Genomic DNA, 14,593 nt, shown 5'->3' on the forward strand with positions numbered 1-14,593 from the left:
TATATTCTTTAAAGAAGTAAAGGTGTATACGTATTAGTTATTCTTCAAAAAATACTATCTGTTCCACAATCTTCTGAAGTCACCTGGTAGAATCCAGGCTGGCTTTACATAATTGCCTAACTGTAGGGTATCAGAGGGAGATTTGCCACCAACTTCAGTGACAAGTAATAATAAACTGACTAAAAGAAAACAAAAGTAACAGACACCCCAGTACCATATACTTAATTGGTTCTCCTACTCCAAGACTTTGTTAATAGTCCACAACTATTACCTCTGCAGCTGTGCAATTTCTTGACTAATATCATCCAGTTCCTTTACCCCTGTAAATTCTCCTGATCCAACGGAACTTGAACTATCCTGTTAAGAATGAAATAGTCTATTAAAATGCCAAGTTGTAACAGAAGATCCTCCTTTACAAAGGCTGAGGACAAAGGTGGGACACAACCTTCATTATATGCATTGGAAAATTCTATGTGAGACATCAAATTATTAAACAACCACCCCTGAGCATGCCACATAATTCTACCTGTGAGACAGGAGAATTTTCTCTATGCCCATTTAACAGACGGGACAGTCAAAATACACCGCAGTTAAAGGACATGCACAATGTCAATGAATAAATCGCAGACAATGGCAGAATTAAAATTAAAAAACTAAAACCACAGCTCTGCTATAGTCAATAGCAAAGATTCCAGGGAACTTAACGAAATCAGACTGTAGTTTCAGTTTTCTTGAGCCCTGCCACAAATTGGCGTTAATTTCTGCAATTACACCCAATTTCCTGCAGGTCATTTCTACAGCCATTCAGGTGTAGATCGGGGAAGATGCAGAGGGTATCCCTTGTCTTTTAGACAAGAAAATTGTCATTAGAAGTTATTAAGAAAGGATCTCAGCATTTGGTATAAAATTTGTCATTATTATGAAAAAGGATTGTTAGTTCTTTGGAAAAAATCACTGCAACTGAGCAAAAACTGCAACACTGAACTCACTGCTAGTATGACAAATCAGGAGACCTACTGTTTTTAAATAAAATTTTAAAAAGGAGAAAGTAGTTTGCTTGCTTCATTCACTTTGAGATTGCTGTGACAGCCACAGAAAGTTTGGCTTTATTAAATTTAAAAAAACCCCAAGAACCCAACCAACAAACCACAAACAGATAGCATAGTAAAATGTGACATTTTTTGCAGAAACAATATGTGAATATACAGTTTAAATAAGTCAATTAAGTCCTCACTTTTGGGTGAGCATTTATTTTGTTAATATGCCATTAAATAATCACAAATAACAACAACAATCCAGACTAATTCTTCAAGCTAGCAAATCAAAAGCTTCTAATCACTTTCATATTTTCAGACCAGATATAGATTTGCTGAGAGACCCGTGCTGTCTGCTGTCCAGGATCATAATAAGGTGTAACCCAGTATGATTATGAAATAAATTAAAATGAACTGCCGCATTGGTCAGGATAACATAGTTCATTGTTCCACATGAACAGAAAACTAATCTGCTATGTTCACAGTAGCATACAGTTTATTTCATGTCACATTCAGCTAAAAAAAACAGCAGATGGAAAAAAAAGACACAATGAACTGAAAATAATGGGAAGCTTAAAGCTCTCGCACCAAGGTGTATTTATTGCCCACAACTTCAGAGAACTAGTACACAAGGAACTTTAACAGGCCAACACCGAGCAGCCTGTCAAAGAACTTCCTGACAGGGCAATGCATCTCAAATTGTTGAAGGAAGCAATATCACCAGGTCAACAGCCAATACTGGTAACTTCACGCTACTGTGACATTATCATCATGCCAAGAGCAAGTGTCACAGAACACAAGAGCAAAGAGACGGGAGAAGGTGTAGAAATAAAAACTTTTTTAAAGTTACAAGTAGCGTACATAAACAAATTCGCATTCTTTTGGACTTTACAATTACTCACACGACGCATTTCTGTTAGTGCTGAGATCTCAGTTCCTACAGGGGTCAAGTAACCTGACAGAGTCTATAGAAAAAGGATATAGGAAAAACCTTAAAAGGACCAGAGCAACAGCAACAATTAAAATATATTTAGAGTCTCAAAAGCCTTCTGGTTAGGGAAAGTAAAAAAAGGGAAAATACTATATAATTTATAGAAAAGATGAATGTATTAACATGACAGAAGTATTTACTCATTTAAGTTTCAGAAATATACTAACACGCTATTGAGGAAAGGAACAAAGCAGGGTTCAGTAAAAGATTAGATGCTCCAGTAAAATGGCATTAAGAGTGACGGATATAGGACTACGGACTGTCTTGCTACAAGGGACAAATCAAGTATCAATTTCCAGAAACTAGGAAGTCATCACTGTTCATTTAGCCATTAAAAAATTTTACGTTTTCATAGGAGGAATTTGGTACTGATCACAGTCAGGGACAGGCTACTAAACCAGCTTTTAACAGTTGCTTTTAACAGTTCCCTGAAAAAAAACTCCTTTGCTATGACAAAGGAGTATTTGGCATGCTAGGTTTTTCTCAGCATTATTATCCCTTTATTTATGGAATATTCTACTGCATTTTTCTTTACTTCTTTACTTTTTTTTACTTACTTTTCCTTTTATTTTCTTTACTTTACTTTCTTTTCTTGTGTTCTTAAAAATGTATGTGTATTTTCAAATGTTAAAGGATTTTGTAAGAGGAGATAACAAAAAAAATTCAGCAATTCTTTACCATAATATTAAAAAATTTTTTACAAAATTAATACTCAAAGCCCATTACTTTCAAAGCACATAGGCTCAGTATTAGCTACAAATAATAAGTGACTTACCTGTATGGGAGTGTTCCTCTCCGTGGGAGGGATCATATCTGGCGACAATGCTTGTGGAGGATCAATCCCTTTACTGACCTTCTGTTGAATGAGATACATTGCTAGCGCAAACTGATCTTTGCTTAGTTTTCCCATCTGTCTTGTGTCTGCCAAAGCCCTGGTAAAAATAGATCATACTTATAAACAAGAAAAGCTTGCCTGAAATACACATACACATCTAATTTCCTTTTGATGTACCCTCATCAGAACTTGCTTATTCTAGTGAAAGAGTTTCATAAACAGAGCAGTATTTTGTTAGACACATTTAACTGAACAGAACAGCATTACTCTGAGAAAATATTTAGAGCACCAGAACTTCAAAACACAATCACAATTCACAGACTGACCTATACCCTATTCCCAGAAAAGCAAAGTGACTATTTATTTCTCCCTTGTTTTTCCATACAGCCCACATATTGTAGTACTGCAACAGGACAAGTAAAAGAGGTTGGGTTTTTTGGGCTTGTTCTTTGGGTTTGTTGTTTTTGTGGGGTTTTTTTAATGGTAGGATCACAATTCTGGCTGGATAATCTGACTTCCCATATCAGCAAGTTACAAAAATACAGCTACCAGGGAATTCTTACCATATATGTGCTAGGAGGTTCTGAGACAGACCTGAATGCATAAAAATGTCCTTTACTTCTTGGCCACTCACAAAACCATCCATGTCTGTGTCTGTTTTTAAGAAAATTTCATCGTATCGCATTTTTTCAGACATTGGTACTACCCAATTCACAGACGGCTGTAAAACAAAGTTTTATATTTCAAAAGAAGATAAACAGTCTTTATCAATACATCGAGTATATACGACATTATTTGGAGTCAGATGTGCTGAACATCTTGCACAGTCAAATCTGATTGGTAAATAGGTATTTCCCCTTTTCCCACGAATAGTCTTTTCCCATGATTGTTTTAGCTTAATACTTTTTATGTGAATTATAAATACTGATAAACAGCTATTCATCAGCTGTAAAGCATTAATTCTTTGGAAATACCGACCCAACTGGGCATACTAAGTCCTCAGGCTAATAACACAGCAGCTTTAGAAGGTAGATTAATGATATCTTTGGTATTAAACGACATACGTGAATAAAACCTTTCTATGGTTTCACTTTCTATGAAAAGTGAAAATTCCCCCTAAGATTTGCCACCTCATGGTGACTCCGACCAAAATTCACCTGCTCTTCTTCTGTTCTTCCAAGTCTTACGATTCTCATTTCATTCCCTCCACCCAAATCACCCAACAACAAACACATTTTTGGAAAAGTGCTCACATGAGGCAGAAATCAAGAAGCGGTTTTTCTTTTTTCCTGGTTTACCGGTACCAAAAAAAAAAAAAGGAAGAAAAAAAAAAAAAGAAAAATAATATTTGTACCTGTGCTTGTTTGATGCTGTGCTTGGGAGACAAACTCCCTGTGCTGTTCAGACTGTTGACACTACCATGAGATGGGGTAGAACGCAGGCTATCTTTTGGTGGAGGACTTGCAGGGAGAACAGGAACTGCACCAGGAAAGGCAGGCGTCTTCTTTCTTTTAGAAGGTGGTATGAGAGAAGGGGGTAATAGTGAAGGAACTGGCTCCTTCTCAAGAGCTCTATAAACCAAATGCATTGCCTGCAAAGGCAAAAAGGTCAGATAACATTAACAATTAGAAGAAAAAGCAACAAGATTTTCCACTGTCAGTCATTTACATATTAGTAAAACAAAGACAGTAAGATTAGAGATGTAAACCAATTTCAAAAAGTTTAATCTTGATGACACAGGCAAGAGTCAGTAGATGGATTTGAGAATGACCATTTAATAGCTCCATGTGAACAATTTACATTAGAACTGCCAACTGTAGCAGAGAAAGCTGCAAAGCTCTTGAGAAAAAAAATGAGCTATTTGCTCTAGCAGATACTGTGAATTGAGAATTTAAAGCAACCTACCACAGCAAATTCATCCTTGTCCAGGTGACCATCTTTATCAATATCACTGAGATCCCAGACCTACAGCAATTACAATAAAAACAATGATTTAGAGAACATTTTCTGCTTTTGATGTTAATCGTCATCATATTAAGCATGCTCTCTAAAGACTCGTAACAGATTTTTGGGAAGATCATATTAGTTTTATCAGACCTAGCCAAACATTCTCTGATGAAATGAACTGGATTAGAATTTTCTGGCAATGTGATTCAACACTGGCTCTATTTGCTCTATTTGCTGTTGCTCTGGACGCAACAAAGGCAGGTTTTTCATCTTTCTATGATGCAATTAAGGAGTCATCAAGCCAACTAAAAACATCCAGAGATGGCTTTCAGAATTGTCCAGAGGGTGTAGGCTAGCAGATTGTCCAAATTTGTCTTATAAGAAAGTTAAAAGTATTTTAGAAAAATCAATATATTTCTAATTTGCATTCCATTTCTAAATTTTTAGTTTTAATTTTTAGTCAAAAAAAATATGTTCGTCCCCAGAATTTTCTATAGGAGAGAATTTAAGCATCTATCAAGTTTAGTTAATTATTAGGTCAAGTACAGTCAACAAAACTTGCAGGAGATTTAGAAGGCTACAAAACTTTGAGTACTCTAATACTCAGCCATCAGCTAGCACTGTTTAATCATCAATATGACTTGGAGACAGTATAGTAGAGTGGACAGAAAGCCAAGACTAAGGCTCAATCATCTGAACTCTACTCCCAGGTTTATCACTGGACCCCTGTACAAATTTAAGCTAGTTGGTTAGTTCTTTGCCAATTTCCTCAGTCCGCTGTCTTGTCCGCAAACTCTTCTGGAACAGGAAAAAACTCCTTGAATTTCTATTGTGACAACGACAAGATAAAATACAAAGATTTTCAAGACTGAGTACTTCACAATATTGAAGTACAGAACTAAAACAAGTCATACTTAGATTTCGTAGATAATACAGAGAAAGAGGCAGTTCTTCCTGAAGAGATGAAAGTATGTGACGCAGATACAGCTCTTACATAGAATGTATTCACTCTCAGTCATATCAATATGCAAAACATTAAAGAATACATATTTTAAATGGAAGCAGAAAAATATTTTAAGGTTTGCTTCCCTTGCAAATATGCAACAGATGCCCTAAACTCAGATCTCAGAGGTATTTATAAATATACATGAAAAAAAAACCTTGACAATTTGACAGCTACAATATAAACTAGGATGTGTTAAAGTGTTCTCTTGTACAAACAGTGGATAGATTTAATGGTATGTCTTATAATTTGTATTTGGAAAAATGACAAAACAGTGGAATATAATGTTATAAAAGCTATTATGGTTTAGGAGAGCTTTTGCTTGTTTTTAAATAATCAAAATGAAAATTTCCAGCTCTTAAAATGAATAGAGAGATAATGAAGCCAATCTGCTCTAGGGCTCAAATTACTACTATTATTCTTATTTCTAAGTGGAAGACTTCAGAGGCTACTTAATGTTCTTGCTTTATAGCATGCACTCAATGTAAAATCTCAGCCAAAACCTGATCTATGTTGATAAGTTACATTTAAATATTTAACATTGCAACTACGAGAAGCTAAATAGAGAATAGCTAAATCTAAACAGCATACTTACCCTTCCTAGGATATCAAGAGGTAGCTTTGAATTCATCAGTACTGGTTTTACTTTGTCTCCTGAAAGTAAACCATTTACTGGCAAAAGGCTTTCAAAAATACCATCAAACTTTGCTTTTTCTTCCACCTAGTTGGTAAGAAATAGCCTGAATAAGTAAAAAAGTGTGCCTGTGTGAGTGTTGAAAATGAGATCTTGCAAGAAATCAAGACTGGTCAGTAATGTATTCATTCTAAATTTCCAAGCTTTCTTGCAAGTGCCACCATGCTGTATTTAAACGTAAACCACATGGAGCTACATTTAGGAGCTTAATTTCAAAGCTAAGGTTATGACAGCTATGAGATTTTAACATGCAGCATATAATATGTGTTTCTGTAGTGTTCTAAAAGGACAATGCATTCTGATTAAAACACTGCTGACCAGATTTTAAACAAACTTTGACAAACTCTGTAGAACTAAAAACTATTCTTCCCAAATAATTTGCTTCCCACTTTAAAGTACATGTGAGTACAAAAAAAGAAAAACAAAACCATACAAAACACAAAAAAAAACCCCAAACCAAAACCAATTAAATGTTTACCTTTTGGAAAATGCTTGCATTCGAAAATTAACTAAATATAAATAACCTCATGTATGTATCAAAAGTTACTTTTCTCCAATGATATATATGTGCAGTGTGTATCACTGAATACTAATTAGAACCTCTGAACTCAAGCTTTAAATTAATACTTCAGGATGGATTTGGTGAAATACTTTGCTGTTCTCAGTGGGGCTCCTTTATACAAACATGAAAGTGCCTACTACCAGGATTCTGGAAGAAATCCAGGTAGAAGTTTAAAATTCATTGTGTCTTAAAAACATCAGACCAGGAGTTGTCAAAGGCTTGTTTAATACTTATTTCAACTATAAAACTACAGCTCAATATTCTCTATTGTGCAAAAGTCTGTCATTAGAAAGGGAAATATATTTGATTCTGAAATGGGAAATATATCCGATACAAAATTCTCTCACATGCAAGATTACAGACAAGGAAAATATTTACTTTTAAAGAATGGATGGAATGTGTTGTCTTTTACACTTACCCTAACAGCCCAGTGAGTCTCTGTTGAAGGTGGTGTGATCAGCAAAGGACTGCTAGTGTCATGCTAAAAATTAAAGCATTTTTTAATTTATATGTAAATATATAAAAATACACACACTTCTGTCTCTAATCCTTACTAATTGCTTTAAGAGATGGTTGTAGACATGAAGCTTAACTACACTGAAAAAAAGAAAAAAGGCTGCACATGTATACAAATTAAAAAATAAGTCATACTGATTTGTACTATTACAGTACTTTGATAAGGACATTAGGTGCATTAGGCACCCAAACTCAGAACTAGGACAAGCTAAAGGAGGTTCCACAACAGCTACTGCAGGCAAAGCTGCAGTCATGCCCTTTACCACACACTCCTGTTGACCTAGCCCAAAAGTAATCTTTTTTCTTTTTCTTTTTTCATAAATTTAAGAGTTTAGCCACATCAGCTTCCTGAACAAGCTGACCGTCATTAAACTCGCATCAGTTTTGCAGTCGAGGAAGGTGCTGGTACATATTACTCAGGAAGACAGGACTACGGCAGCCATGACTGCAGTTGTCTTAAGAACAGTTTGACAGCAGCCTGAACGCTCAGAACCATGACATTTATGAAACAGAAGATTATTCCGGCTTTCCAACTGAAGCCTTAGTTCTCACATAACACATACATACATACATTTAAGTATATATTACTTACAAATTTAGGAGGTGGCACAGTCAAGTTCAGATTGCTCAGGTTAACATCATGGCCATTCTGTGCACATGCTACAAGGCGCAAGGCGACATAGAAACCCTACAAACAATAGTGGTTTCTATCAAAAAAAGCAACCAGTCTAAATCAGTCTCCAATAACTCATTTATGACTTTTACTAACGCTGTACATGTGCAACTCAGTAAAGTATGGAAACAACAGATATATAGCCCCATTTAGTTAACTGCATAGTGACAGCTACCCCACTGCTTTTAAAGATGATTCAGGAAAAACTTTACAATAACTTGGAACAGAGAGCAGAGAACTTCAAGGCTAGTTTTTAAGAAAGATTCTTCCATAATTAAGTAAATTTCAACATTTTTTCTTAAAAATTAATAGTGTGTTTTAAAAAATTTCTCCGTATCTACAAGTAACTTGGTATTTGACATTCCAAGCCATTTTTAGCAATGCTAGTTATATTCTTTCATACCAGAAAGACTTCTAAAATAAATCTTAAAATCGTAGTTTGTATTTGTGAAAGACCCAATGACTATGTACCTATATATCACACACACTGATTTTTTACAAAACAGGGACAGAAAATTAGATCCAAACTTCTCCAGCATCTTCACCAAGTAATATACTTGGATATGAGCAGTGCTAGGGAAAAAAACTCACCTTGTAAATGAAAACTTAAAAAAAAAACCGCTAAGGATAACTACTATTGATATCAGGGTTTTCCTGAAACAATGCTAATCTGTGGAAGGTAACGTAAGAGGTATACAGGCACATTTCATTTACCTGTTTATCCAAGTATCCTTTACCCTCTGGGTCAGCCAAATCCCATATCTGTGGAGATACAAAATAAAAGCCATTGGGATTTTAAAATAAAACTTAGCTCAACAGTTCATACTGTATGTCTTCTTGAACTGTTCATGGCAGCTTTCAAGTTATGACATACAATGTTATTTAATTCTCAAGTTAACAAAAATGTTACACAAAAGACATTTTTTCCTTTTAGATTCCTATGAAACACAGAACAATGCCTTGGAGCTATTACCAATCTGTGGTCAAACTAATGTTCAATGGATCAGATTTGCATACCACTGAATTCCTTTTTGCAAACCCCTTCTGCTCAATGTTAGCTGCACTTAAGCAAGTGCATTATCTAATTCCTTCAACTTACTTTTCCAAGGATAATATCAGAGAGACCGGATTTTTTAAGAAACAGTGCAGCTTCACTTGCCCCAACTCTCCCTGTATAGGTTGGATCTACCTGAAAGACAAAAATTCACATTCAATTGAAGCACGTCTGTCATGAAAGCAGAGATAAGAAATTAAAAACCTCTTGTCTCTAGGTCAAGAGAAGTTATACAAGCATGCATTACCACTCAGCAGAGAGAATTTACAGAAGTGTAGCACTGCAATGGGAAAAGGAAAGAGAGGGAAATCTTGGGGAAGAGGAAATTGCACTTTATTTTTAAATTTTCTTTAAGAACCTACCTGTTTGTAGTAAGTTTCGTATAATGGATTCCCAGTAGAAAACTGAAAAACAAGAGACACGTTAAGAAAACAAAGAATGAACTGCAATCACAGATTGCCCACCTTCAGGGACTGACACAAAAAAAAGCGTATAGTATTTTGTGTATTACTTCTATCAAAACCATTAAATGGTATGTTAATTTGCTGTGCTCCAAACCAGATACTTGAAATCTAAGTGTGCATAACAGTCATCCCCCCAAACTTGTAACCAACAGACTACTGTCACCTCTTAAATCTTCTTAGTCATCAGCACTCATATGTATACTCGCACTTTTAATTAACAACATTATATGGTAATAAGGTTTTGTAGAACAGCTTTGAGCGATTTGCCAAAGTATTTCAGATCACAGTTTGAGAACTACTGATAACAAAGGCAGAGTTTTCAACGTAATGCTGACTTGACCACCTCCTGCATTGTATATGTATTTATGGAGTATTTTCAGCAGACAATTATACACATACACACAGACAGAACCCTGGTATCAAAATATGCCTGTGTTTAAGATCCTAGTCCTGAAAACGCATAAACTGAAATAGACTTTAAAAAAACAATCGAACGAACGGTTAATTAACAAATGTCACGATTTCCTCACAATGTTGTTCGACGATTTCAACTTGGTGTTACCACCACATTACACCAAAGCAGCAGACACAAAGGTAGGTCCTGCCTTTCGGTAAACAAGCAGATTGCTCTTCCCTCTTGCTGACATTCCAAGCAAATGGGAACTGAAATGCCAGAAGAGGCAGAGACCCCAACACCCATCTTCTCACTTGCCTCCTACAGTTGCCACACGAGTTCTAGCCATGTGCAGGTTATACCTCCACGCTGTTCTCCAGCCTCAATGCCAAGAGCAAAAACATTACAGTCCAGTCTCAAACAAGTCACTCCTTAGAGCAGTCAAAGGCCTTAAAAAATGAGCAACAAACAACCCAATAAACACAGTTTAACAAATGAGATGCAGAGATGTCGAAATATCCCAAAGTCTGCTTGGGACAACCACTCTCCACCTACAGAACACCAGTCAGACACCCGATGAATGATTATTTCGCACTAACTCTGCTCACTGGTATGTCACCTCCCAAATGCTACCTTCTGCCTTGTCATCCACACGGATTTCTGGATGTTCTGCCTATACCGAGGGGAAGGGAGACACAAATATGATGAAAGAAAAGACCAATGAAGAGCATGAAATTTTATTTTACACAAAGAGAATCTTCCTGTAAATTTACAATAAACATGCCAAATCTTAATTTAAGGAACTATCCAAAAGAAGTAAACCCTACTAACCAAACGCAAGCAAACATCAACTCTTTGAAGACCAATCATTCCACTTGGCTAGAAAAATCATGCCTTTTCAGAAGAGTTTCCTAAGCATCTTAAATGTACTTCACTTATACCCATGAACAAAATAAGCCACTGCATTCAACATCAGTACCCTCTAGAAGCTCTTGCTCTTCCAGAAGCCAGTTCAGAAGAAGAAAGCTGCAACCATAACTCATAAATCTGACTCACCTTGCTGGCTTGTAAACGATCAGCATAGATAACCATTGTGTTCCTGTCCAAGGTAGGAAACACACCATTCAAAGGAAAGGTGGAAGTAGGAAATAGTCTGTCTAACTCTGAATAAAATCTAGTATGTTTTAGTCAACTACCACCAAACTATATACCTCTCGTTTACCAGAAAGCTCAGAGAAGCTAGCCAAAGACCAACTACAAGCTCCTCTAATTTGGTGAGTATCCTAGAGCATGCAGAGACTGGATACATACCAAGATACAGAGCAAACCACTCCAGCAGCAGTACTGAATGATCTCATCCCATCACCAGACATTCTTGTCATCCTCATTTGATATTGTCAGCCATGACATACAGCTGACTTACCTGACAGAAGTGGCAGGAATCCAGGGTGATGTGCTTAAATGCTGTGAAGTTTCTTCTACAGCAATATATTCACTCAAGTGCTGCTGGAAAGCACTTCATCACTCGATTCTCTACTTGCAGAATGCTACAAAAATAAGCCTCTCTGACTGATTTACCTAAATGACTGCATCTCTGTGATGAACCAGACCAGACAAAATGGGTTCAAGTGATGAAAATAGCATAGCTGCCTATCTACCCATCACCACATGTGACTATACTACTATCATTCAAGAGGATTCTGTAATTTGATGACATCTGCTGATGAAGAATCTACACAGGACAGCATCAACGCTGGCAATCAGCAACAAAATTTTGAAGAGTTTGCAGCTATAACCTGTTATACAGCAGTTCAGTTTTGACTTACAGTTTAACAACCCTCTGGATTTTATGCCTACTCCATATTCCCCAAAACGTCATCTACAACCAACACTTTATGACGCCGCCCAAACAGACAATTCAGATATCTCATTTCTGAATGAGGTTTCTGAATTGTTTTTGGCCAACCAAAGCCTTGTTGTTTGATCTCTAAGTTGATTTTCTGTACAAATTTGAAGTTCAAGTCTCAAACTTGCACTCTCACAGCAGATGTGGTACATTGCACTTGTGGTGCACAATACACGTACATGGATATGTCTCCAGCTCCCTTAATGCATGTCTGGGAAAAAGGCAGGCATAAGCTGCTGCCACTAGAACAATTAATAAAGCCAGTTCCTAGCAGGCCTCTTCCCTGAAGTCATGTCAGGGTCACAAAGAACTCCGGATCAGATGAATTATTTTCCTTGGTGTCCTCCTGTTTCACAATTTTCTTTCAGTCACTCTTGTCACATCATATGATGGATGAAAATAGGTACTGTGAAAGGAGAAAAAACAAGGTGTTCCACCAAGATGAGAGCCAAAAGAAGGTTGCTCCTGCCCCAGAAAGATTACCTTTGCCTTTACTCTACTTGCAGAGTATCCTGAGTTGTCTCAGAAGACTGAGCTACAAAATGATCTGTGCTGTCCCAATATCTCTAACCTAAGTCTCCAGAACCTCCAGAGGCTGTAGGTTGAACATGCCTGGCATAGCGGAAAGACCACTGATAAGGTGATCAAATATTCAAGGAAAGAAAGTTATCAAAGATAAACCATGACTGAAACTGGATTGATTTAACCCCAAGAATTGATTTTACATCCTTGGTCTTCAACTGTTTTTATACATAGCAGTTGAAACAAAGACAGCTGAAATGTTAAATAATTTGCATATTGTAAGTTACACATCTAAATTCTCTTCCATAATAACATCATAAAAACATAACTTCATAGAACAGAACCATAATACAATTCATTTATGAGAACAAATATGATTAAACACTTTCACATGCTGGAATTACCCATATCGTTTATAGCTCCTAATAGGCTGATTACTAATATTCTTATTTTATATCCTTCTGAATGAACATGCTTCAATGTTATAGCACATGTAACCTCTCCTATTCCTTTCACTACCATTCCTGGCATTTATTATAACTAGCACATATCTCTATAGTAATCATGAAACTGAGGCTATTAAAAGAGGAAGTTTCTTAATTTCCAGGGAAATTCTGTTTACTGCCCGGATTACAGCTAGATTACTCTTGACAGTTCAATACAGAAAAAGAAGTTTCAAAACTAGAATACTACCACTGAATTAGCTGGAAAATAATATGTCAAAATAACTGATACATTCACAGAACGTGGCCCTTTTTTGCCTCAACATAAGATGTTAAACAAAATACCATTGATGCCAGTCTCTCAAATATCAGTTAGAATTTAAACAACAACACAGAAGCAGGATTTCTACTGTAATAAATACTTGATATATTTTACCAACATACTATAGAAGTTCCACAACGACAATCTCTTTCAAGTCCAGAGTTTATTTTACATATATGTTTTGCACCACATTACTTCACTTGAAAACTTTTGATAACAGTTTGTATGTGCATGGATGTTTTCAGATGTTTCTGAACAGGTTTATTTCATTAAACAGATGTTAACCAGGACTCCTACTGCTATTCAGAAGCTAAAAAGCAGCGTGCTTTCTTAATAAGATGCACAGCAGATTACATATTACTGAAGCAACCCGGTCTAGTGGAAGGGGTCCCTTCCCACCAAGCCATTCTATGAACTCCACGGAAAGATAAATTTTCAGAGTATCACAAATAAAAGTCCATTATTAAAAGGAAATGGATATATTTCAATAATTTCAACTAGCAATAGTAGCTGTTATGAACTCCTGAGAGGCCTAGCCACAGTGCAGAAAATAGTTTTCATTTCAAGGCATTGGGGTGGCGCTGCTTTTCTTTTGTTTTAAAGGAAATAAATGAACTGACTATCTTCACAGGAGTATGGGAAAGAATAAACAGTGATCACACTGTTCAGGTTTAAATTATTTGGGTGGGAAATTAATCAGAACACTTGTAACAACAATAACAACAAAGATCTACTCAAGGATCCCAAACATTAAACCAAAGCTCAAAACACAGCCTTTCCCAGAGCCATGCCACCCTCCTTGTGTGAGACAAGCTCCAAGGTTCAGGGTCTTCCACTCCCCTGCAGAAGCCTCCTCCTCCTAATGATGGGTAAAAACCTCCTTTTCATTCCTATGCATCGAGTCCTCTATTGGTGTACCCCCCCCCAGGCTACACTACTCATGCGCCTCCCAAATATTAAGCACAGTCATGACAGCCCAACAGCTAAAGGCGGCATTAACCCCGTGTTACAAATAGGAAATCAGGGAGACGTGACCAAAGTCAGAGTCCCGAGCAGAGAGCGGGCCCCATCCCTCCTGCAGCCCAGCCCTGGACCTCAAACCACCGGACCGCATTAGGCCCCCCCAGCTCAAGCCCAGGAGCTACAGCTCGGGGAGGGAAAGCATTCAGAAAGGCTCGGTGCCGCCCTGCCCCTTCCCCAGGGGGGCAGCTCCGGGCCCTCCATGAGGGGAGG

The 14,593-nt window shown here is 36.9% G+C and overlaps 1 protein-coding gene across 1 annotated transcript in view; it reads right to left on the minus strand.

The window, feature by feature from the left end:
- The window catches only part of EPS15L1 (epidermal growth factor receptor pathway substrate 15-like 1), a 35,360-nt gene extending 25,632 nt beyond the window's left edge, over positions 1-9,728 (minus strand). Inside the window, exons 1-12 of the mRNA XM_009701587.1 lie at positions 9,672-9,728; positions 9,355-9,444; positions 8,970-9,017; positions 8,175-8,270; positions 7,485-7,547; positions 6,406-6,531; positions 4,766-4,825; positions 4,215-4,451; positions 3,424-3,581; positions 2,801-2,957; positions 1,937-1,999; positions 272-357 (exon numbers count right to left, since the gene is read on the minus strand). Of these exons, the coding sequence (XP_009699889.1) occupies positions 272-357; positions 1,937-1,999; positions 2,801-2,957; positions 3,424-3,581; positions 4,215-4,451; positions 4,766-4,825; positions 6,406-6,441 (797 nt within the window). The 5' untranslated portion in view covers positions 6,442-6,531; positions 7,485-7,547; positions 8,175-8,270; ... (1 more) ...; positions 9,355-9,444; positions 9,672-9,728. The remainder of the gene's footprint in view (positions 1-271; positions 358-1,936; positions 2,000-2,800; positions 2,958-3,423; positions 3,582-4,214; positions 4,452-4,765; positions 4,826-6,405; positions 6,532-7,484; positions 7,548-8,174; positions 8,271-8,969; positions 9,018-9,354; positions 9,445-9,671) is intronic.
- Positions 9,729-14,593: the final 4,865 nt, after the last annotated feature.

The sequence above is a fragment of the Cariama cristata genome, unplaced genomic scaffold (genome assembly GCF_000690535.1).
Source record: "Cariama cristata isolate BGI_N322 unplaced genomic scaffold, ASM69053v1 scaffold8366, whole genome shotgun sequence".
In the NCBI taxonomy this organism is placed as follows: domain Eukaryota; kingdom Metazoa; phylum Chordata; class Aves; order Cariamiformes; family Cariamidae; genus Cariama; species Cariama cristata.